Source organism: Amblyraja radiata, chromosome 19 (assembly GCF_010909765.2).
Source record: "Amblyraja radiata isolate CabotCenter1 chromosome 19, sAmbRad1.1.pri, whole genome shotgun sequence".
Taxonomy (NCBI): Eukaryota; Metazoa; Chordata; class Chondrichthyes; order Rajiformes; family Rajidae; genus Amblyraja; species Amblyraja radiata.
The window spans coordinates 7,422,177-7,448,896 of NC_045974.1; the positions used below are offsets into that span (position 1 = coordinate 7,422,177).

The 26,720-nt window shown below is 37.7% G+C and overlaps 1 protein-coding gene across 11 annotated transcripts in view; it reads left to right on the forward strand.

The window, feature by feature from the left end:
• Positions 1-26,720, forward strand: part of phf21b (PHD finger protein 21B) — a 79,042-nt gene that overhangs the window by 25,306 nt on the left and 27,016 nt on the right. For 5 of the 11 annotated variants that reach the window (XM_033037589.1, XM_033037584.1, XM_033037582.1 and 2 more), the window contains 6 exons: positions 9,452-9,709; positions 16,906-16,998; positions 21,000-21,344; positions 22,271-22,393; positions 22,842-22,893; positions 25,830-25,906. In XM_033037589.1, coding sequence (XP_032893480.1) covers positions 9,563-9,709; positions 16,906-16,998; positions 21,000-21,344; positions 22,271-22,393; positions 22,842-22,893; positions 25,830-25,906 — 837 coding nt within the window. In that variant the 5' untranslated portion in view covers positions 9,452-9,562. Of the gene's footprint in view, positions 1-1,836; positions 2,010-9,451; positions 9,710-16,905; positions 16,999-20,999; positions 21,345-22,270; positions 22,394-22,841; positions 22,894-25,829; positions 25,907-26,720 lie in introns of those variants that run through there. The other 6 variants (XM_033037581.1, XM_033037585.1, XM_033037583.1 and 3 more) reach the window with 3 other exon arrangements.

The window sequence follows — 26,720 nt, forward strand, 5'->3', positions numbered from 1 at the left end:
CTGAGGGGAAGAAACTGTTTTTAAAGCGGGTGGTTTTAGTAGCAAGTGACCTGAGGCGCCTCCCCGAAGGGAGAGACTGAAAAAGGTGATTTGCTGGATGGGAGTGGTCCGAGATGATCTTTTTTGCCCGTTTTGAGGTACGTTGGAGATAATTGGAATGGATTGAGGGGAGGGGGGAGTTGATGATCCTGGAGGCCTTGGAGACAATGCGTTGTATTCTGTGTAGTGAGTGACTATCGGTGTTACCGTACCAGACTGTGATTGAGGAGGTGATGATGCTTTCAATGATTGATTGATAGAAACGGACCAGGAGGTGTTTATCGACTCTGAACTTTTTGAGCTGTCTGAGGAAATATAGGCGTTCAGCCTATATAACCAGATCAGCCTCTGGTTGCAGCAGTAGACCATGTGGATGAGCTTGCTGCATCATTCAGTAATATTTCAGTAATATTTATGTCTGTTCCTACCCTCTGATTCCCATAATGTTTAAAATAACTCGCCGACTTATTAATTTGATCTTGTCATATTTTTCCAATTGCCAATCAGTGTGGGCTCGTCTTATTAATCTCTCTTTATTGGACAACTTAGTCACTGAATCAATCAAATGAGCTTATGCTGTATTGGTTCCAACATATACTAGCATCTCAACTTCAATTAAAAAAATATATATTTTCTTCAATTGAATTCTAAGCTCTGGATTTTCTTATGCATTACATTCTGATGTCAAATTGCCCATCTGTTTAACCTGTTGCAGTTTTTTAATGATGTTCCTGCAAGTGATATATCAGCACTGCATTTCATTGTAATTTCATTGCATACAGTTCAGTAAAAATCTTACTATACATAAGCTCAATCAAACTTGAGTAGAATAGTAGAAGGAAGTCGCCACTTTTCCAATGCCACTTGTCTACTTCAAGTTTCAAAGTTCTTAAATGTAGAGTCTTATCTTGGACTTGATGGCTTGTTGTCCTGATGGGGGCATTGGGTCAGAATTGCAGGAGCGGGCTGGCCAGGTGATGTTGTCATGTCCTGCTCTGCCAATCCATGTTGCTGTGTACTATCGGGCTGCTCGGCCTCTTGGAGCAGCGCACGATCCAATTGCTCCCAAATTCTTGGCCCATTTCACCAACATATCGACCTGGACACATCCCACGAACCGTTCCATTAATCGACTCCCACCGCCACGCCTCCGTCACCATGCAGCTTTTGACTGCGGACCACCGAACACTCAGAGCCCCTCCGAAGGGGTTGCAGGCGAGCCCCCAGCCCACTCACTGGCACCTTTCAGCCTCACCTGCTGCCATCTTGAGGATACTATTTGCTCTGTTCTACTTTTTGAGAATTATATTTTGGCCATGCTACCCTTTTTCTTGAGTTGGTGTGTTGACTATACATTTTTGTGGCTATGTGTATGCCAATAGAAGTAATTTGAGCATAATGGAATAGTGGAATATGCCATTTTAATGGAATAGTGGAATATGCCATTTTAAGCGATGGAATTAATTCAAGTATTTTTCTCTGTTTTATACTGGGTGTCATCCAAACCACAGAGTTGATGTATAACCGGAACTATCTCAGGCAAGAGCTAGGAATAAGTTATGAGCTCTCATCCATATCTCTACTCAGCTAGAACTTTAAACCTAACAAGATACAGAAACAAAATGAGATGGGTATAGATGTTGAGGAAACTTTTAATTTAAATCATGCAAGTAGATTAAAAAATAAGAAACACATTTTAAATGCTTTGAGTAAATATCTAGTATTGAAATTATTGACCCATCATATGTTCTATCCAAATTAATTAAATTGTTCCGTTTTTAATGTCATCTTTTTTGCTTGGTGTAACAGGATGTAACTGGTTCAGTTATTGATTCTTTTTTATAATATCGTGTGGAACAATAGACCATCCAGGGAAAAAACAATAAGCAAAATAATGCAGAAGCTGCAAGTTTTATAGGGAAAAAAAATGAAGGAAGCAGTTTATTTTGCAAGGCCAAGTATATCTGCAGGTGAAAAAAAGATGAGTGCTGCATAATGCAAGTGTCTGATAAAACTAGTTGTCTATTCCTTTATGTACATGCATGTTCAATTCCAGGCTGATCATTTAATAAGAGATTGTCTTTAGTTAATAGGTTTGTAGACTTTTTTCCATTTAAGATGGTATTTGGCCTTTTCAGTATTTTGACAATATATTAAGGACATCATAAGACTATAAGATCCTACTTTACAGCCTCAGTACTTTCCTGATGTATAGGGTTGAATCTTATTTACTTGAACCCATTTCCCAGCTTTGCTTCCTGCAGTTTCCTCATGTCCATTGTTACTGATCCTTAAGCAGAGGGCCTGACTTGCTAGTGTGAAACATTCTGGCCAGGGCAAAATGTCACTGGCATGACATTACGAGGATGTTGCCAGGACTCGTGGGCCTGAGCTAAAGGGAACGGTTGAGCAGGCGGGAACTTTATTCCTTGAAGTATTAGGGGAATTGAGAACCAGAGGACATAGGTTTGAGATGTGGGGGTAAAGATTAGATAGGAACCGGAGGTAACTTTTTGACACGAGTGGTGTGTGCATGGAACGAGCTGCCAGAGGAGGTAGTTGAGGCAGGTACCATCGTGACGTTTAAGAAATATTTAGACAGGTACATGGATAAGACAGGTTTAGAGCGATATGGACCTAATGCAGACAGGTGGGACTCGTATAGATGAGATATGTTGGCTAGTGTGGACAAGTTGGGCCAAAGGGCCTGTTTCCATGCTGTATGCTCAGAGTGATTTAAGCAGTCTTGGGGCTACACTGCAACACTACATCTGCATTGATTGAGTAATTTCCCCAAAATAAACAAAGCTTTACAGTTGGTAAATCCTTGTTCTGGGGTGCACAAGAGGTTAAAGTGGCGAATTTTTTATAGTTTTTACAAATGCATCAAATTCAGATTAAAAAAAAATTATTACTGGGGTATGTTAATATTGTTAAATTATTGTTATAACATGATCCAAAAACACTTCATTAAAAATACTAAACAAAAATGAAGAGAAAAAAGAAACGCCGATCCCTTTGCTTTATAGTTATACTCCATAAAAGTAATTGATGTGAATTGGATCTTGGCAATTCCAGTAGAATTTATTCTGGAGAATCTCCTCAGGAACAGGGAGGGCTCTGCTACTGGGCACTTTGTCCAGTGACCAAAGTGTAGTGATAGATGTGGCGCCATCTGTTGTTCAATATTTCTAAAGCACAGAAGTCTCTGGTTGACTGCCACTTGAAGGGGCAAAACGTCAACAGTTCCATTCTGAACTGTCAGCATTTACTAGTGAGATCTGGCTTCATGTGCTTAATTTAAAGAAAAATTAAGCTAATTTCCTCCTAGCTATTAACCCAAAGCTCTTCTTTCATCTCTAAATACAGAGCCAATTTGTTCATTTTAAAAATGATGTGATGGCTGCTTTAATTAAAAAAAAACTATGACAAAACAATGGTCCACTGTGTAAATGCGTCTTTCATGACCGATCTTCTATCTTGGTGACAATATTTTAAAAGTTTTGATTTCTGTATTTGAATAGAAATGGTCCTTGTGTCAAATTTGTGTCAAATTGTGTACATTCTCAATGGTTTTGTCATTCCAATAATGAATAAGTGAAATTCTACCTAACTATCTAAACTATGAAGTGACCAATATCTGGTATTACTATTTTATGGCTTGTGTTTATGTGTTTGTTTAAACTTCAAACAAAAGTCTTTATTTCTACTTTCAAAGTATAAACCCTACCATTTTCCATTATGATTCTTTCCAAATACATCACCTGCTCTGACCTGCAATATATTTTGCAGTTTACTGAAACTTTACTTTTTTGAGGGCCATTTATTTTAGATTGTGTTTCAGATAGCCAAATTCAAGTATTATATTTACTATAGATCAAATTGGTTCTAACATTGCATCTTCGATTGGATCTTTCTACGTTCTGAATAACATGTTATTTCCTATTTATCTAATTTTCTCCCTGCTCCTTTAGCTTGTAAAACACCTTTTTGATCATGGGTCTATGTGCTTTATATTTACTTTGATCTTTTTATACAGTGGATCATTCCTTTACATTTAGCAACGAATTATCGTGTGGAAGATCTTGTATTTCTAAAGTTTCACCACATCTCGAATTTTCCGTGTTTATATTGCAGGAGAAGCTCTTTCATTTAATGCACAGCTAATAGCTGAAGACTTGTGGATTTAATAGCTGAAGACTTGTGGATTTATATTCCAGATTCTACACTCATTCTCATTCTATCCTTGGACTCTATTTTACCAGGTTTCTCATTACAAATTCTGCAATTGATTATTCTAATATTTGTTTGTTCCAAAATGTCAGATCTTTTTTTAAAAAAAAACAACAGTTCTTTGACTTTGTGTTTAAGAAGGATCTGCAGATGCTGGAAAATCGTAGGTACACAAAAATGCTGGAGAAACTCAGCGGGTGCAGCAGCATCTATGGAGCGAAGGAAATAGGCAACGTTTCGGGCCGAAACCCTTCTTCAGACTGTTTGTTTGACTTTGCTAGTTTTATATTTTCTTGTCCATTTTGCAAATTGCAAACAGCTCGTGGAAAAACTACTGAAATGTTAATGTTTTTTATTGTATTGCCAAAATGCTTTTTTAATTGAATCTTAATTCAGGGTATTTACCATTTGACTTTTCCATCTTCACCTTTTTTTTTTTGAAATATTCAGGATACTTTATTTATTTTCACAGGATTAAGTGTTCCCCATGAGAATAATGATAAGCAACAGCTTTGAAGCACTCCAATCCTTTGAATACAAGTTACTACCAGAGTGCTGATCAGTAAGAAGTTGCAGGATTTAGATACAGTGGGGCACAACTTGGAGAGGATGCTAAACGTGATAGTGTTCCCTTATGCCCTCTATCCTTGTATTTGGTAATAATTGGTTGAGAGGTGCTGTCACAATAGCCTAGGCAAGTAATTACACGAAATTTTATAAATAATATTCTCTTGGATTTCATTTTTCATTTTGGAAGTAAAAATAACTTTAAAACTGCTACGATTAACCAAAACAAAGTTCTAAGGATGTTGCAAGTCTGTTAGAAGACATCAGTGGTTTTCATTGATTGGAAATCCCATAGTGCAAGGACTTAGATGAAGTGGAATTTCTTAAGTTTTCTTAAATAATATATGGAGGAGGGCCTATTATAGAGGATGCAATACTAGGCATTTTATGAGGAACAAGGCAGGTTTGGTGATTGAAGCATTGGTGGAGACATTTGGGACCAATTACCATTATTCTATTAGTTTTTAAATAGTTATGGGAAAAGATGAGTGCCACAAGTTAATGTTCTAAATTGGGAGAAATCCAATGATGAAACTTATTAGACAGGAACTTGCAACAGATGACTGGGAAAGGCTGTTTATCGGTAAAGAGATATCTAGCAATTGGGAGACTTTTAAAGGTAAAATTTAGCTACTTGATCAACCAAAATTGTTTGAGATATTTTGTAATGCAAACTGTTCCTGTTCACCTTTAGTTTATCTTGTTCAATGGCAGGAATATTTTTGTTAGCATTCTAATCAATTTCACTTATGGGTTAAACAGTTTTCTTAAAGGTTAAACTCAAGCCATGCTGACATGTTATCAAATTAATACTTTTTGGAATGACTTTTGAAGTGTTCCCTATTGTATTTTGGATGAACTGGTTGGATTATTTTTTGGTTTATTTATAATAATGCAAATATTGATAATGTGATAGGCTCACAACTTTAACTTTTATGATGTGAAAATATTTTTATACTTTAATTGAAAGATAACGGTAATGCCAAATCATCCATTCATCAAATCAAGAGGAGCAATTTGTTTACACACAAGCTAGTGAAAATATAGAATTCATTCTCTTTTTTCATCTTTATAACAGGCTATCGACACTGAAATTTTTAAGAAGAAGATTGACTTTTTATGAGACAGGGTCATGGAAATAGGTTAAAGGTACATAATTAAAGTTGAGGTACTGATCAGCCAACACATTTTTGTATTATGATTTAGGTTAGAAGGCTGATTGGCTCATGTACCCATGTTTCTATAAATAAATTAGCTAATTAAAGTCTAAGGTGATAGTTCAGTTCAGAGGAGTGTAGTTTTTTCCTATGTGCGCTGTTTGGTTTGAACGAAGAAATAATTAATCTGTAAACCATAGGAGTTAAGATCACTAGATTTTCTTTTTCAACAAAATCTGCTTCTCTACTTGAACGTTCACTTTGTGAAAATTTAATTGAAACAAAAATAGCCCAACTAAATTTTTAAAAATCCAGCAATTTAACAAAAAGTGTAAGGATATTGTTAATCCAAGGTACAAAAATGTATTTATCCATTTAAAAAAATCAGTAAAACAATATCTGGCTAATTAAATTTGATTGCTGTAATGGTTATTGCATAATAAGACGAGGCCTACTGCTGGCATTACAAGTCAACATCTTTGAGCAAAGAAAGACATGTACAGGAATAAGGAGATGCCAGTTTGTTCCTCCTATCAATTCTGAAGATGTGTGATTCCACTTGTGGAATGTAGACAGTGAAGCCGATCAAATAATTGCAAGTGAAGCTATTGGCTTGTAATATTGTTACTGTAAAATGCCAGTAGATGGCATTGTATGTACACATTTTAGACATCAGCTATGGCTGCTTCCAAATGCTTTTTCTGATAAAGAACCAGTGGATTAATTTTACTTTAAGGAAAATAAACTTGCATAGATAACGTTGTTCCTTGGAGATGTTATGTAGAGAAATTAAATTAGAACAACTTAAAAGGCATGAGATGGCACCTGTCCGCGTCACGAGGCAGCTTCCAGTATTAGAATTCAATGGTAGTGGAATGGGAAGAAGCCACTTGGTTGCTTTTGACCTTTACCATTTTTTTAAGTTCCAATGATGAGTATGTTTGTGTATTTGCTGTGCTTACTGCATACAGATGTCAAAACATGCAAATATTTTCAAACTTAGCAGCTAAATTTTTGTACAACTGAGATGTGTATGATATGAGATGAACAGTATGCTAGTGGTGCTTATTGTCATACATCGGTCCACAACATTTTTATATTAAATTTACCCATCCATAATGGAAGTTTTACTCCTACACAATAATACATGAAAATCTTGCAAACTGTATAGATTAATGAACATTACCACAAACTATTTTGTGTTGACAATGTTTTTCTGTTTGCAATGTTGATTTAGTTTCGAGATACAGCGCGGAAACCCTTTGGCCCACCGGGTCAGCCCGCGCCGACCAACGATCCCCGTTTATTAACACTATCCTATACTCACTTGGGACAATTTTTATATTTACCAAACCAATTAACCTAAATACCTGTATGTCTTTGGAGTGTGGGAGGAAGCCGAGGATCTCGGAGAAAACCCACGCAGGTCATGTTAATGTTTCTGTGAATTTTAGCATAGCCTTTATTTAGATTGGATTTTTACCAACATTGGTAACTTTACATTTGTTTGCCTGAACTGATTTGGCAGTCACCCTCCTTTGATTCTTGCAAGCATAGCTCCTGATAGAAAACTTGTGGATCTGTCCCTTTAAGGAAGTGGGATTGATGTAATTGTCTCGTTGCTGTGCAGTGTGTAGATGTTCTTGTACATGATGACTAATCTGTCAGTATCTTGAATATTAATCTGCTGAATTGGAACTTACCTTGTCCTACTCTTTATAAAAAATAAAAATAAAAAAGTACTTAACCTTGACAGGCAACCAAAGGCTTATCGGGTTGAATGCAAGATATTTTGTAGATCCCCTTGATGGTTAGCTGGTGAAGATGTCAAATAACCGAGCCATGTGAACTATGAGGTTATCTTTATGCACTTTAATTTGCATAAAGAACACTGACATTTGATTGGGGAAGAAACATGTCATACGTTTTTTTAATAAGATAAATTTGGTTCAGTTGTTGAATAGGATATAATTTAAAAATAAGAATGTTTTGTAAAGTTTAATTACGTTTAGTGGATGGCTTCAAATGTAAGCTGCAAAACAGTAAATGACCAAATAATCAAAGACACATTGCTGTAAGGCATCTCACTGCCTTGGGGTATCTTCCCTAAAGCACAGAGGTGATCTTGGAGCTACTTTCAGTTTATTTTCCTGTGGTGGATTCATTGTAACTTCTCACCTTGGAGTAAACCTCTGCCCTTGTACTTTAAAAAAAAATTGTTGCATATCAGCTCTGGGTGCAATGATTTCCTAGACTTGACGTGAATTTTATTGTGTTTCTGTAATATTTTGGTACAGGCAGTGTTAGCATCATACCCTGGTGTTTTTTATAATTAATTTTGGAAAACATAGACCATCATACAGCCAGTATATTTCAATTTCTTTCATCGAATTATACCTTGTGATTCTCTTAACTTGAAAGAGTGCAAAATTGCTTGCATTTACTTTCCATAGGACTCGCTTGTATGTTCATTTGGATGTATATTTCTTATCTACTTAATGACCTCGTTGCGGAGATGCAAGGAGCTGCGGATGCTAGAAGCTTGAGTAAAACATAAAGTACTGGAGTAACTGAGATGCAGCACCAGCAGACAGGCGATCAGGTTTTGGATCAGGACCCTTTGGACTCTTGAGGCCCTTGTATTTATTTTGGAATATATATTTAGGCATAGTCAGCATGAACTACCATGAGTTTAACAAATCTAGAATTGTTTAAGTCGTAACTAGCACAGTAGGTATGTTGGAAATTGATATTTCTAACTTGAGCCAATCTTCTATAATGTACAGAAAATAGTAGAAATAAATTGGTGTATTCAGATTCCCAGTCCGTGGGATATCACATGAATCTCTACTGGACTATTCTTTACAATTTATATTGTATACGGATACAAACCCCTAATGTAATGTATCCAAATTTGCTGATTAATCCAAGCTTGCTGATGATGTTATAAGGCTAAGCACAAAAGTGAAAAGTGTTGTGGGGGAATAGTCAGCAAAGGTTGAACAACTGAGCAAGCTGTCAGCTGTTGCAATGGTGAAAATGTGAGATTCACTTTTGATACGAAGAAAAATTTGATTATTGGTGGTTTGAATAGAGTGGGCACTTAAAATTAAATGACAGTGATTTATGTAGGGTTGTTTTAAATGAATAAGGATGCTGGATTTTTAACCCTGGAGGTGATTATTGAATCTGGGTGACCTGGCTCTAAATGTGTCTTTGTTTTGCAGCATTAAGTTAATTATATTGTCATAATTAATAGTGGGTCAAATGTATGCATTACGATTAACACATTCTGTTATCTGCTGCTAATATTTGCCTATCACAAATCCAGTAGCTATTTTTAATGTGACTTTAGTAAAACTCATGCAGGATAACTTAAATATTTGTTTCCCTAAATATCTGCTGAATGTAAATAATTGAACAAGATAACTGAAACTTGCTTTGTTCTCTTTCAGAAGCTTGCAGTCAGAAGTTGCCCTGTTGGGAGCACCAAACCTATTTCACTCGTCAAGGCACCAAACCAGAGCATAGCAATTTCAGTGGTGCCATCTAAGAATCCCATCACCATGGTTACTGCACACATCAATGGACAGAAGACGCCTGGTACAGATCCTCCACAGATGGCCCCAATCAATCTGCAAACAACAAGTAAACTGGCAGGGAGCAATTTGAATTCCACTGGAAGGAGGGTTCCAGAGACATCAAACTCACAGGTAGATACTCATTAGCAGTGAACATTTAATAACACTAAACAAAGAATACGTCCACAAGATACATGTGTGCAAGACATCTAGGACGGTTGTGGAGTAATTATATAAAGAACCAGATCTCATTCATTGAGAAAAGATAAGAGTTTGTGACACTAGTAAATTCTCTGTTTAAAATCTAATTCTCTACTGCTCTGTATGTTCTGTCTTAAAGGTTTTCCATTTTTTGTTTTAGAAGGGCTATACGATTTTAATGAACCCTTTTTTACTTAAGTAAGCTGTCACAGGTAGGAAATTAGGGTAGTGTCTGGTGCGGCATTCCATTTAATCCTCTCTAGTCTTGAAGTATTGGGGAAAAATATTTTTTTAAACAGCTGTTCCACCCCATTTTCAAGTCTTGTTTTTGCTGGATTTGCATTGAGGAAATGACTGAGCAAATTTTCAGAGATGCATTTACACAGATGCATTAATTGCAGGGAGTAGTTATATAGAATGGTGAATAGTTATGGCTTATATAAAGGCAAATGGGATTAACTTAGATTGTCATAATAATCAGCGCAGACATGGTGGGGCAAGAAGCCTGATCTGTGTTGTACTGATCTCTGCTCTGTTTCCTCCGCTCAAGCAAATGATGTGGTAATAGTGTATCTTGTTACAATGAGAAATTCTTGCTGCAACAAAGTCACAAGTTTTAGCACACAAGATACAGCAACTTGTTGATTCATAAAATATAAGACTGAGAGGGACGGATAGCCAAGTGTATTGTTTGTTTTTGCCTATCACATTTAAAAGTTAGTAACTGATTGTCCAAGAAATTACAATTGCAGTTTGTATTAATATGGAACTGTTTAATAATAGATCAAGTTGAATTTATTATGATATGCACAGGTACGGTAAGTACAATAAAAATCTTGGTTGCAGAGGCATTACAGCCACAGACTTGGGCAATACATACACATTATATACAAATTATACATGCGATAGGAGTGCAACAGTGAAAGGAAAGACTTGTACAGGCTGCCTTCTACCTTTAAAAGATGATTTTGATGATGGGAAGCTGTGTCCATGAACTTCTTCTTCTTGCGTATGGCGTGCACAGCCTAAAGTTGTACGACAACTTGTTCTATTTGATTGTGCACGCCAGGTTGATTGCATTGGTTGAAACAGGGCGGACCACGTGAAGGTTGCAATCTCCCACCCCGTGTCTATGATGAACTGGGCCCATCTGCGTCCACCACCATCTGCGGCCTATTCGATCATGGCTGATTTATTTTTTCCCCTCAACCCTATTCTCTTGCCTTTTCCCTGTAACCTTTTACGCCTTTGCTAATCAAGAAGACTCAAGACAGGTTTGTAGGTTAATTGGCTTGGTATATTTGTAAATTGTCCCTAGTGTGTGTAGGATAGTGTAAGTGTGCAGGGATCACCGGTCGGTGAGGACTCAGTGGGCCGAAGGGCCTGTTTCCCGGCTGCTTCTCTAAACTGAACTAAAAAAAGAACTTATTAATCTCCGCATTAAAAATAGTTGTTGGCATTTGGTGACATAATTCCATGAAAAGGAATTAATTTCATGTTTTTTACTAATGTGCAATGCAGCATGGAATTCTCAATTCCTATCAGGGACTTGGTTGCCATACAAGTCCACGTGCTCCCATAAAAATAAAAAAAACCATGCTATTAAATATTTAGATTCAAATTCCTTTTGGATGCCCATATAAATAAATTCACTGTTACATAGAAACATAGAAACATAGAAAATAGGTGCAGGAGGAGGCCATTCGGCCCTTCGAGCCTGCACCGCCATTCAATATGATCATGGCTGATCATCCAACTCAGTATCCTGTACCTGACTTCTCTCCATACCCCCTGATCCCTTTAGCCACAAGGGCCACATCTAACTCCCTCTTAAATATAGCCAATGAACTGGCCTCAACTACCTTCTGTGGCAGAGAATTCCACAGATTCACCACTCTCTGTGTGAAAAATGTTTTTCTCATCTCGGTCCTAAAAGACTTCCCCCTTATCCTCAAACTGTGACCCCTTGTTCTGGACTTCCCCAACATCGGGAATAATCTTCCTGCATCTAGCCTGTCCAACCCCTTAAGAATTTTGTAAGTTTCTATAAGATTCCCCCCTCAATCTTCTAAATTCAAGCCGTGTCTATCCAGTCTTTCTTCATATGAAAGTTGTGCCATCCCAGGAATTGGTCTGGTGAACCTTCTCTGTACTCTCTCTGTTACTCTATTAAAGGCCTCAATCACACTATTTGGGTATGGATTTCCTTCAAAAGAACCACACTGACTATTCTCAATTAATCCAATCTACTCAATCTGACAATTTTATTTAATGCCAGATTGTTTCCCAAACCTGGTAGCAAGCGAGAAATCAACGTGATATTTGTCCTTCGGCATCAGGTGTTGATGGATTGCATCAGAGCTTCTGCTCTAGTCCTTGTATCCTTCAGAAAGGTGGGCTAAATGACATCTGGTGCAGCTGGTTCTTTTGAATTGCCATCATAGGTTGTGGGAACATCAGACTTCCTTGCTATTAATGAGCAGTCCAGAATACGATTGCAGTCAGGAATCCAGGTATGTAGAGCTAATTGCAACTTTGGTTTTGGTAGGAATGTTATAAAATGGTGAGATTTTAAAAATCAAGCCTGTAATTTATCCCATCAGATAAAGCATAAAATTAACTTTAATTTGTTACTAATTCACTTTCATATCTTCAGTATTAAAAAAAGTTATGGTCATCTTGTTCCCTATTGCTTATTGATTAACTTAGCACAAAAGCTGTGATCGAGGACAGTCAATTGACATAAGCACATAACTTTCTTAAATAAGAGAACTGAATGACATTTTCGGTTATTACAGATTGAAGCATTCTGAAACAAATATGATACATCTTACTTGGATGACCTGAAATTAAAGCATATAATTAGTTAGTTACCTAATTAGATAATTACAAAATTGACCGTTGTGACTAAAATAGTAATAAATACCCAGACTGCCTTGAAAATTCAAAAATGTGATATTCTCAAGATCAGAACTTTAATATTATTGTAACGTTAAATAGTAAATACCCAACAAAAAATTCAGATTCATCAGTGTCATCAAATCAATTAAAATTCATCTAAATTCAATCACTAGATCTAAACATGTACCCCATTCTTAAAAGGCTAAAAAAAAAATTTAAATTCCCATTTAAAAAAGATAAAAAAATAACACAAAATATAGATGAGTTAGATGTTGTTATGACATGATTGTGCAAAAAAAATAATGAATTTGGTTATCTTGAGAGTGGATTGTGATAGACGGGAATGTGGCTGCTGCCATGATAAGCCCCGCGATTTCGGCAGGCAAGACATGGCCGATATCGGGGCCTAAATAACATATTTTGAATCGTCAGATTAAAATGAAACCACACCAAAAAGCAAGGTAAGATGTAAACTAAACAATATAACTTTTGTTTTGTCCTGATGTGGAAGTCCTTGATGTTGATTTTGATCCATGATGTTGAAGGCGTTAGAAGTCGCGTTTAACTTCTATCCAGCGATGTAATCGTCCAGCAACTTTAAAAAAAAAAAAAAAACAGGAACGGAAGCTCAGAACAATTTTTTTTAATCAACTTGTAAGTCCAAGCAAATACCTCTCCGACAACCAATACAAACCTGAATTTTAATCCTGCCCCCATCCCCCATAGTTTCCGGAATCGCACGCAAGATTCTGGATCACCGCTGATGGTAGGTTTTGTAACAACGCTAACATATGCATACATGGAATTGCAGATGTATATCTTGCAGTAATATCTTAAATACCGGGAGTTTTACATGAATTTTGCAGGAAAATTCTGAACTTCTGTAACTATGTATGGCACCCACGGACCCTGCAGGAATTCAAGGCATGATGAAACTGGGTTTCTGTAATGTATTTAAAGCTACAGCTATACTTGGAGTAGAACTGCAGTGGCAGAACAACAAAGAGTCATGGAAAAGCTACTGAGACCAGCTCGCCCCAGCAGTTCAACATGAATAACTGCCCTGCAACCACAGAAGATTCCCCAGGTACCTTCTCGTGCAACCGCGGAAGATACAAAACCACCCCGTCCCCAGGTACCTTCTCCTATAACCGCAGAAGATGTAACACCTGTCGCTGAACCTCCTCCCTCGACTCTGTCCAGGCACACCGATAGTCCTTTCAAGTTTGGCAGAGGTTCACTTGCACCTCCACCAACCTCATCTACTGTATCCGTTGTTTATGGTGTGGAGACCAAACGCATCAGCGAGACCAAACGCAGACTGGGCGATCGTTTCGCGGAACACCGTCGCTCAGCCTGCCTGAACCAACCTGATCTCCCGGTTGCTGGACACTCATTCTCATTCTCCTTCCCATTCCTATACAGACCTTCCTGTTCTGTCTCTGAGTGAGGCTACATGCAAATTAGAGGAACAGCATCTCATATTTTGCTTGGCCAGCTTACAGCCCAGTGGTATGAATATTGATTTCTCTTACTTCAGGTAGCTGTGGCATTCCCTCTCTCTATCCCTCCCCCACCCAAGTTGCACTAGCTTCTCATTTTCACCCTACAAACAGCTTACAATGGCCTGTTTCCACAGTTAAGGGCCTGTCCCACTTTCACGACCTAATTCATGACCTTTTTTACTCGTGGACATTTTCCATCATGTTGAAAAAACGCCCCGACCTACTTGATGCCACGAGTACCTACGACTAGCGTCACGACCTGCTACGACCTACCTATGACCTCCTACGATCTCGTGACGACCATGCTGCAAGTATGAGTCAAGGGCAAACTCGCCAGAGGTCGTGAAAGTGGGACAGGCCCTTTACTTTTTTGCACATCTTTCATTCATTGTTCTTTATCTCTCCACATCACCATCGATATCTCTCATTTCCCTTATTCCTAACCAGTCTGGGGAAGGGTCTCGACCCAGAACGTCACTCAATCCTACTCTCCAGAGATGATGCCTGTCCCGCTGAGTTACTCCAGCTGTTTGTGTCTATCTTATGAATAACTGCTCTCACAGGACTAGCTTTAAAGAACATTGACAGTGGAGCTTAAAGGAAATTTATTTTCAGAATGCAATTATTTGTGGTACCCAGAATGTCAATCAATCAATCAGTTTTATTCATCACAATACACATATAAGTGCAGTGAAATGAATTTGCCAGCAGCGGTAAAATAAAAAAAGAACACACAATACACAATAAAATTAACCACAAACATCCACCACAACCACAGCATTCTTCGCTGTGGTGGAAGGCATTGTTTATGGTCGGGGCCATAAACCTCCGCAGTCGCCAACTACGGACGGCTGGATGTACAGGCCCTCACGTCGGGATGGTTCAAACACCGACATAGGGACGGTCGAACACACTGCGCGACTTGGAGGTCCCGAATCGGCTCTTTCCTACCGGAGGCCGCGGCTTCAGGATGTTGTAGGCCGCAGGCCGACGATCGGAGCTCTTCTCTGGCTATCAGGACAGCTGCACCTGGGATGGACTGTGTATTTGACTCAATTAGTTGCAATTATGCCTGCATATTCTAAAAAAAAGCTTATGATCGACCTAAGCATTCTCAAAAACGGCCACGCAACTTCTTTACTTGAAAAATAAAAATTTGACCTTCTCGTTCCTTACCCCAGCTTTTTACTTGTTCAAGAAATGTTTTTCTCACGGTTTAGTTTGAAATTCAATATTGGACGTAACAAATAAGGTCACAACCTATGACAGATTTGAGGAACATGATAATTCTTCCTGATTGATAAATTCCTTCCTGTAAAACCAGAACTGAATTTTATGTAAAATTGCCTGTGTGATTCTTAAAGATATTTCAATTGTGTAAAAGTTTATCTCAGTGAAATTATGCACTGCCACAAATCTGCTTTGTCCTGATTACATTCTTTATATTTCTGTTGTATGAGCTTTTGTGCATCACTGGCTTGAGCCCTGACCACAATTAACAAGAAATTTCAAAAGCTGTTCTTGCATGAATTGGTTTAACCAAGAAAGAATGTAGTTACTTGATCCCAGCTGCCAGACTGACTCTTCGTTCTACAATCACGGATGCAAATCTTACATGAACGGTTTACTCAATCCACAAACGAACAAATTGACCTATCATAATATTGCAATTTATATTTCGTACATAGAAGGAATATCACAATGTATGTAAGTCTGATCCATCAAACTTCACACTTATGGAATCGAAACCATGTGGTGAAATGATTGATTTAGATTTTACGTCATATAAGTCCCATCCGCAAGCATTAGCCCAGTTATTTTGAAGGGAATCCCTTTCTTTTATTGAAACCTTTCCATTAGTGGGACATGGTTGCACCCAATCAATGTGTTTCTGATATTTCTGTTGGTGGAAGAAGGGTTCTGGACAGCACCTGGGATGGACTGGTTGGTGGAGGAGTTAGCTTCATGACATCCTAGCTTGTGTGTATACTGATAGCACCTTCCAAATTACCAAAAATGGAAAGCACTTCAGGCATTTTGTTGTATTTAATTGTTGCTGGATCTAAATGCTGGAACTCCAAAATTGAATTGCGGAGTAGTTTCATAGAGAGATTACAGCAGTTTAAGATGGCGGCTCAGCATCAAACACCATGGAACGGACATGTCTAACTGGTTGAGATCCTTCTGTAAATTTCCAAATTTGGCTGTAGAGGGAATATTTGGTCAAGATCTTAATTTTCCCTTCACACTTGTAATTTTCTAATATTATATCAATATACCCAGGTTCCACACAGCTTATCTGATCAGTGCACTAAGATAGTTTCCTTATGTAAGGGAAAGGTAGAGATCTTCTACTGGCACTCTTGAAGTGTCACTGAGCTGTGTGCTGACTAATTTTACAATGACATTATTGTTGTACTTGGACATGGTCAATTTGCAGTTATTCTGTAGAGTGTTACGTGATTCTAGCTTTGCATGTAAATTTATGTCGAGTGAAATTGTCAGATTTTGTGTATTTAATGTTATATAACCCTTTATTACTCGATAAGATTCTTATTCTCACCATATGAAGTTATTAATGGTTGAATTGTGTTTTTTTTTAATTGCCATTTAATATTCTATGAACCAGATTTATATATTTGGAAGGCAACCTGCAAATACTGACATTAAGGAGAAGTTGTATTATTATTATTATTATTATTATTATTTTTCCTTTGACAGACACTGGGAACTATTACTGCAGTGCCCATTAAGGTCCCCCAGGTCAGCTCATTGCAGAGGTTGGCAGGCCAAAGACCAGCAGTGCTACCTCAGGTAAAGATTGTAACCGGTTTGAACACTGAACGATAATTAGCTTTGGCCTCTACCTTCTTGTCAGTCTAATCTTAGGAAGGGAGGTGAGTGTCAAGGATGACATGCTTCCACTTTATTTTAGAACATTCTTAAGTAGCTGCTGCGGCAAATATGGGATAATTTCTACCGATGCACTGTAGAAAGCATTGTATCATGGTGGATCACAGTTTGGTTTGGCAACTGCTCTGCCCAAGACGGCAAGAAATTGCAGTTAAGGATACAGCCCATTCCATCTTCTCTGCTCTCCCATAGGGTAGAAGATACCAAAGCGTGGAAGCACATTCCACCCGATTAAATTTTTTTTTTAAACACCCTCTCCCCCCCCACCCCCCACTGTTATCAGACTACTTGTCGGACCTCTCGAAGGCAAAGGGTGTAATCCATATCTTCCTATCTCAGTATGACCCTTGCACTTTAAAAAAAATCTGCACTTTCTATGTAGCTGTAATATATTCTGCACTATCTTTTCTCTTTTGCATTACCTGTTGTGCCTATTAATGGCTTGATGATATTCATGGTATGATTTGACTGGATAGTACTGGTAGCATTGGTGGTGAGAGCAGGTATTGAGGGGAGGTTGTAGTGGGACGCCAGAACTAAGTGTTGAGTCTTCTCGAGGTGTCATGGGCCTAACTGATAATCTCAATTATATTCTTGCATCTACACTATCAGTTTTTTTCTTATGTGCTTGTTAACGTAGGTAGCTGATTATTGCATATGGAGTTAGTTATTGTCCTTAGCATAAGTTTGCATAATCAGTTTAGATAGTGCTTTGGGCTTTGTTTTCTTGATTGAGCGCTTATCCTGGTGTTATAGCATGTACTTTGTGTTATAATTGTAATTTACAGCTCGATGTAAACTGCAGATTAGTGTGTGTGTGTGAGGATTGAGTAGAGGTGAACGTGAAATGTGGACCATGTTCAGCATCATCTGTTTCAATCGTTTTTCAAATAAATATTAAGCAGGCTCGATGTCAGTTATTCACATTGAATTATAGGCATCTGAGCTGGCAACCGTGGACACACTGTTCCAATCTTTTATTCCTGTGAAAAATGTTGTTCTTTTTTTCTCTTTATTTAGTTAAATCTGATAGTCAATGGAGCAAGGATCATTTTGATTCCTGTGTGCATTAGTTAGTTGTCCTGTACAGAGCCTTTGATTGTTCATCTGATGTCTGTGTAGTTGCTTGCACATGTCACATGGTGGCACCCAAGACAACATTTCCCTGCACAAATCCAGTGGCAAACAAGCCTTTTATTTCTTATCCAGTTACTTGCACTAAATTGTTAATTTAAGTTTATTGAATTTAGTAAATTTGGGGCAACAACGTTGTGATGTTTCCATGTAGTAGCTATGGGAATTCTGTAATGTTGCTGATATTTCCACACAAGTTATGATTGGATCAGGTATCAGAAACATGATGGCTTATTGCTTTCTCTCCCCAAAATAATACCAAACCCTAAGGCTTCCAGTAAATAGAACATCCCTAAAATCATGTTAATTTGGAATATCACTAAATTTGGCACATTTTTTACCAGTTGTGCTACCAATTCTAGAACTCTGGCCCTTCCACATGCTGGTTAATTCAAAATCATCTTCAATCAAGAATTCCTTTCCATTCTTAATAATGATATTAGCATGTATCGCCTGTGTTTAAGTCAGATTTTGCACTACCATCTTGTTTAAAGTCTTTGCCCTTTATGAATAGTTTGAAGCAACATGCAAAGATTATCTTTACCAGTATCAATGGACTCTTGATTAGAACAGGGAAAGAGAGCTGAGCTCATTTTAGGCAAATACTGTATCTTTTGACAGTTCAGATATGCTGCATCAATTAATTCCCCTTATCTTTCCTGCTGGTTATATTCTCAAGACCACAAACATTTTCAAACATTTTTCCTTCATAAAATCATGTTGGGTAATCATTGTATTAAAACCTTATAATTCTTAATGATGAATGTCACTATTTTCCACGCGACCCATGTCTGGTTAATTGTCAATCGTTCCTTATATTCTCTCTCCGTTCATCCTTAAATAAGCAGTATAAAATTTCCTAACTTCCAATCATCTGCGTCTGCTCTAGAATTAAGGGAATTTTGTTAGATCATCACTATCTTTTTTTGATTTTAGAATCTTGGGATGCAGGGTTTATCACATCATGCAGGGGATTTATCAGATTTGAGCTTCAATTTCTGTAGTACTTTTTATTGAGTTACATTAATTGCTTCAAGTATCTCACTATTATTTAAATTTTGAACCTGATGCTTTCTGATCATTTATTGCATCATATTCACAGCAAATATTTTTTCTTTTAAAATGAATCCATAACTTCTGTATTCCTCCCATTTCCTCTAAGGAAGTTATACCATTGCTGCTCGTTCCTACATTGCTGTAGGAGTTCTTAAATTTTTTGTCTTGCTAATTTACTTTGAATTCAATCTCTTCCTCATTATCAATTTTTGCCCATTCATATTTGGTTCAAAACATCTCCTAATCCTTTGGTATGATACTGTTCTCTGTGACATTATAAGCTCTATTTTATCTAATAGTATGCATAATCCTTCCAGTTAGTCACAGATGGATTACCATTCTTGTGAAGTTTTTGTTTTCCATAATGGAAAGTTGTGAATTATGAAATATTTCTTGAAATATTTACATTGATTATCCATCGGCAGATCTTAGTAATCTAATTTTCTTTGAACTTCAGACTATATACTTAGCACACCTTTGTAATTGACTTTATTTAAGTTCAAGATTTTTTTGATTAAATTCTGTTCTCAAGCAGAATATAAATGATGTAATTTTTCCCCTAGAAAATCCTGTAAAATGAGATTACTAATTAACTCTGAACAAGACAAGGAAATCCCATTATGATTAGAACTCCGTGGCTGATCGAGGTAATGTACGGGTCTCTGTAACGCCATTGCATTATCCATATTTTTGTCCTTCACAGGCTTCTTTAGGGGTTGATATGGTCCATTGTACCTTGTTCCATATTTCCAGCTACAGTAGAAATCCCTTATGATTTATTTTTTTTGGCATCTTCTACTTTCTCAAACACATGCTGTCGTTGGTGGCATAATTAATCAGCCTCCACACTTAATTTGACAATGCCAGGCTCCATATCAAGCATAATTTTTCTCATTTTTCTGAACAGCATTGGAATGTAATAATCAATTTCAATTCTGGGTAATGATGGCTTGTCCTTGCTAAGCTGATTCAGAGTGACTTTATTTGCTCCATCATACTCTTTGATGTTGATGATCAGTAATCAAAAAAACATCATACTGCTTTCCCCATAATCTGGCAAATAACTAATGTATACCTATGATCATTGGACAAATTATCCACTAGAATAAAGAAAACTCATCATGAAAGCCTAAACAAATCTAGTGGCTGCAGGTAGAATTATGTGATATATAATGGGTATCAATACCTTGATTCCATCAGAGGTCATTTATTGAGCCAGTTGGACTCTGGAATTCTCAATTCAGTCAATATACCATAACATTACCAATGACTTTTAATGGCTTTTGATATGAGACAAATTAAATAATCTAGAATTCCAACGTGACCTTCACATATTGACACCTTCCTAGAAAGTGTTTGTTTTGTATTCAACTATGATATCTTCTACTTTAAAATTGCCTGTCAGCATTCTTGTGGAAGTACATTTACACTCACAAGCCATTGAAATAAAATATTTTGCTAACGCACAATATGAACAGCATGGATGTGATGGGCCAAAAGACCCATATCTGTGCCATGCATCTTAATGTCACTGAATTCCTTGAATGCAGATTAATTTCTTGGCTGCCCTACCTTAAAAACATAACTGATTGGAAGCATTGTTCATACTATTAAGTGCTCATAGGTATTGATGGTAGTAAAGTCTATGATAGTACTAAAATCCCTTATAAATGTTATGATTATTTTTTTTTATATCGTCCTTGCTTCTTCAGGTTAGGCCAAAGACCCTAATTCCAGACAGCCTCTCGGTCACTTTGTGCCGTGACCAGACTTCCAGTCAGCCTCAGTCTCTTCAAAAAAGCACCATCATCAGCATCAAGAACCCAAGTCCTGCTCTTCCTACTGCCAACAACACTGTCAATCATGTGCAAACATTGACTGGCCAAACTCAAAGTTTTACAGAGTCGCCTTTGGTTACCACGCCAATCAGCAGTGCTGGCGTGGCTTTTGCAATCATCTCTGCCTCTCCCAACATTGGTAGTTCCATGAGCAGCAGTACGGTCTCACTGACCAGTGACACCATCAGTGTCCAACCTCTTCTGCTCAGCACAGATAAGGTAAGGGAGGTTTGCATAAAATGAAGTGAATATAATACATTAGAATTGTATTTTAACCCGGAAGTAGATTAAACCAGTTCTTGTATTACCAATTCTTACATTCCTGTTTATATTTAGTCAGTCATTTTGTTTCCAAATGCTAATCAGAACAATTTAAGTTGTGTTATATTTCCAACCATGGAAACATGATTTTTGTTTTGGTGATATAGCTGGAGAATTCACTGTTAGAACTTCTCCATAACGATAATAAGCAGCACTTTAATTGTAATAGAAGTTCCTAAGGTATTTCACCGAAGTATTATTAAAGAAAGTTACATTGACCTCTTTGAGCTTCAAGAAAGAAAAGCTTATTCAAATATAGTTTTTAATAAGAATTACAAATGATGGTGGATGGAACAAGAGATCTTGGGTGGGAAATTTAGAGCTTTACAAGTAGGCTGTTGGTGTGGCATTGAAAATTAGCAATGTTCAGAGACAAGATTTGGAAGAGTGTAGAGATTTTGATGGGGTTAGATATGGGGTAAAGTTTGAGATGGTTTGATAGATAGGGTAGATAATCACAGTCTGTTCCATAGGATAGAAGTGCCCGAGACTAGAGAGAGCAGTAGAGCCCAAGACTAGGGTAGTGGAGCCCAAGACTAGACAATGATTTTTAAGTTGAGTGGGGACATGTTTAGAAGAGGTGATGGAGGCAGGTACAAAGGCAGCATTTAAAATGCGTTTAGACAGGTATTGGGATAGGAAAAGTAGAAAGGGATATGGGCCAAATGCAGGGAAATGGGATAGGCATCTTGGTCGGCATGGACACTGGGCCGAAAGGCCTGTTTCCATGCAGTAGGCTCTAACTCTGACCTCCTCATTACCCCCGCTATCAGAATGCAATTTTCACGAGGGAATTTGTTTTGAACATTTTGTCAATTTTATAGGTATTAATCATTCAACCACAAAGTCAGGCACACACGGAACACTTGACAGAAAAAAGAAAACCTTCCATAGAACAACCACAGGGCCATCTTTCTGCAAAATCAAAGAGAGAAGAAAATCCTGAGGTAAAGTAAGCTGCTAATAATGTAACAACAAGCGTGGAGATTGGAAATCTAAAAAGAAATGAAAACCAAGAAGGTATTTAAAAGGGTAGCCGCATTCAAAGGTAGACCTGTCATCCAATCCAAATGGCACAGATCCCAGGTTTCTGAGCAAAGTAAGCATGAGAATTGCAGATGCTATAACCATATTCTCATAATTAAAATGTTTTAAGGAGACTGAAGAGTTTGAAATGTCACACTCAGAGAAAGATAGTAACTTAGTAACTGCAGGAAAATAAAAAATTAAATCGGCCATGATCTCATTGAATGGCAGAGAAGGCTCAAGTGATCAAGCACCCTCCTCCTGCTTCTATTTCTTGTGTTCTTACATTATTATTGCGTGAAACCATTGACACTTTGCGAGACTGATTTCATGGAGACTCCCTACAATATGATACCCTTATATTTGCAGAAACTTGCCTTTATGGTGTCCCTTGGCCTGGTTACTACTGAGCATTTGGAAGGTAAGTCAAATATGAAATTCGTGAAGTAGTATTCTTGTCTAAGGAGAGATTAGTAGCTAATAGATGACTGAGAGCAGTTAGAACAATTTAAACAAAACAAAAAAGTATATGTATGATCTTTAAAATTTTGCCTTTTATAAAACAATACCATTTCAGATCTTTTAACCAGTACGAAGTTAAATGTTCAAATGTTGGTCAGTTTGATCTATATACTTTTTTGGTTTGGAATTTCACCCTTTTCAGTTCATAGTTTAATTTCATGTAATACGATATAGGAAAGCAATTAATCATAATTGTGCTGCTTTATTGGTTGGTAGTTAAGTCAACGATACAAATTTAAGTTTTTCTGCAGTGGGATTAATATTTGCCAAAACATTTCATATCCTCAGTATTCAATAAAATCAATAGAATGAAGTGCAAGTCAGTTCCACAGTACACATCATCTATCATGAGGAAACCCCTGAACATTTTGTGATCTGGAAAACTGCATATGCAGGTGGTGCCACCAAGTTCAAAGTTTTGAAACTTGAGGTGCGACTAATAATAATAATAATGGATGGGATTTATATAGCGCCTTTCTAATACTCAAGGCGCTTTACATCGCATTATTCATTCACTCCTCAGTCACACTCGGTGGTGGTAAGCTACTTCTGTAGCCACAGCTGCCCTGGGGCAGACTGACGGAAGCGTGGCTGCCAATCTGCGCCTACGGCCCCTCCGACCACCACCAATCGCTCACACACACACACATTCACACACAGGCAAAGGTGGGTGAAGTGTCTTGCCCAAGGACACAACGACAGTATGCACTCCAAGCGGGAGTAAATGTGAGTAAATGGAGACCATTAGGCAGAATTGAAAGAGTTGTCAGAGAGACCAGGAATCCCCTGTGAACGAAGCACCCTTAAAATGGTATTCATTATTGAATTCCATACAAGGGATAAGAACTCTGTGGAATGGAATCTGCAGCAAATCCATGGGACCATGTGAGACATGACCATATAAATTGTATGAAAAGATATAAAAGTGCAGTTGTTATATGAGAATGAATTAATTGCTTATGCAGCCACAGAGTTTTGAAGTAGTTCCTCCCTCACTGGTATCACTGTACAGTATATCGCACATCTGAGTCAGAAGGTTAAAGGGGAGCCGTCGGAAATTGTGTATCTATTTTATAAGCCATGGTGTAGTTTGGTACATGTTGACTTTGTCTACTGAGCTTCAGGAAAAATATTCAAATAAATGACCTCAAAGGTGGGAATAACTAGATTGCTTCCACTTCCCAGCGGAAAAACAACAATGTCTTTTCATGACCAGCCAAGTGGTACAGGGGGATTAACTTCAGCTCATGAGTCATTGGGACAGTCTGGACTGGAGGAAGTTGGGGGGGGGGGGGGGGGGGGGGGGGGGGGGGGGGGGGAAAGAGTCTAACTCATAACAAACGAGTGAGAAACTGGCTATTGAATATTTGAATTTTGGAAAGATATGGTACCACATTTGTTAGAAGAGAAAAAAGGTTAATGGGGTGGGTATACTGCATCAATGACGTCACTCATCTTCATAAGATAGATAAATGGCACATTGGGAGTATTAACATGGGAGGGGGGTTGGGTGGGGAGTATAATCTACATGCTACTATCTTTAGGTACATCCAAGATCACCATGGGCTTGACATATATACTTTCACCCATTTTTGAAAAGTTTATTACGCAGTAAGATAGATTATACTGAATTTTTGAATTTATAACAGGCCGTGGATACCAGAAAATTTTAATCTTTTCTGTTTTCCGACTAGCCATTGGTGCAAAGAATTGCACTATTCTCGCCGCTACTTTGGAGAGATGATAAGATTGAGGAGAATTTATAGAAGCTTGCATTGTTCTCCTTAAATTATATTTGTAATAGGGATATTTACAATTTTGACATGTTTTGTAAGATTCAGTGGGAAGTAAGTGCTTTGTTAGAAGTGGAATCATAATCAGATGTACTAAATTTTAATTGAATGGATAAAAGAGCAAAAAGGGATGCTATTTCACTGAGAAATTAAGATCTTAACCTGCGACTTCACTCATTGCAGTTCTTAAGGTACTTTCAAAAGGCAACGAAGCATGCGCTTTTGGGAAAAAATGTAATATGCAAGGTTATTTAGAAAAGGTTTGGTAGGATATGTGATCAGTTGGATAGCTCTCTCTGAGTCAGCAATTGTATGGCAACTCATGGTGACATCTGATGGTGATGGGTCATCATCCAAGCTGTCAGGTTCTATGGTTTTCTAAACCAACAGATTACAAATCACAATGGCCTAAATCCAGAACTAGTTGTAGGACACCTTAATTGGACAATAACTGGACAATAAATCCCCCCTGATTGGACACTTCTAGTGTAAAGTCATTATCTACATCTCTAAATTATTTCTTCTCTGAAATTTGAGAAAAACTTTGAGACAGATCTATTAACTTTTCATTTGTCTCTTAGGAGATATGTTGAGCCTGTATTCAACTTGAAAATTATCTGGAAACTGCATACTCTTCTCAATTTATGATTTAAGCCCAAACTCTTATTGTTGAAGTGCTTTTCTCACAATCTTTATAGCTGTGTAGGGATGCATCAAATTTAATTGGAGTTGTTTGTTATTTTCTTCCATTATTCCCAATTTACAGCTATGATTTAAAAAAAAAAAGTATTTCTCCATGTTAGTTCAGCTGTCTAACAGAATGAATTGTGAGCTTTTGGAATTTGGAAATTAATGCAAATCTTCCGCTTGTGTCTTTTTATTGTTGCCTTACTGTATATAGGTACAGCGAATTGAATACTGATGGTGACATTGAAATGTTGTATGTTGCTGTAGCTAACCTAAATAAGGGCTGCCATAAAGGAGTAAATGTGGCATTTAGAACATTTAGTTTTAGTAATAATGGAAATGCTTATGGTTACAGAAATCCAAAGCAGACGCCAGGAAAGAAAGAGAAGAAGCACAGCCAATCCAACATATAGTGGGTTGTTTGAACCCGAGGTAAACGATTTAGTCTGTATAGCCTGGCATGATATTTCTCTGAATCATTTAGAATCATATAGTGTGGATACATGTCCTTCGGCCCAACTTGCCCACACCGACCAACAAGTTCCATCTACATTTGTCCCACCTGCTTGCGTTTGGGCCATATCCCTCTAAATCTGTCCTATCTATGTACCAGTCCAGATGATTCCTAAACGTTGCGATACTACCTTCCTCAACTACCCCCTCCGGCAGCTCGTTCCATACACCCTCTCCGCTCTTTGTGTGAATGTTGTTGGCCAAACATGGGCTCAGTATCCACTTTATCAAGATGTACTTGCTGGTAATCCTTCTTTGAGGTCCTAACACGTGCTTTGAAAAATACGTGTGTTATACACAGATTATAAAACTTGAAAGCTATCATGTGATTGCTTTACTTGGGTGGTTTAACCTGCTAATGAGAAAATTCCTTCAAGGAATTTGAGAGCCAGCACGTGTGATGAATCAATCAATAAGGAAAGTATTGCTAGAACAAACAGCCACTGAATTTGAATGGAGGTTACACAAAATACACCAAATCCAATGAATTTAGTTCAAAATAGTTGGGTATTTAGAATGGCATCCGAATTGCAATTATTTTTCCTGAAATCTTTGTAGAACTACTGCTCAGTGCTTAATAATTATGGATGGTTTTCTTGTGTATGGCGTGCATAGCCTAAAGTTGTAGGTCAACTTGTTCTATTTGATCTTATTTGATTGTGCACACCGGGTTGATTGCATTCTTCGAAACGGGGCGGACCACGTGAAGGTTGCAATCTTCCACCCCATTATG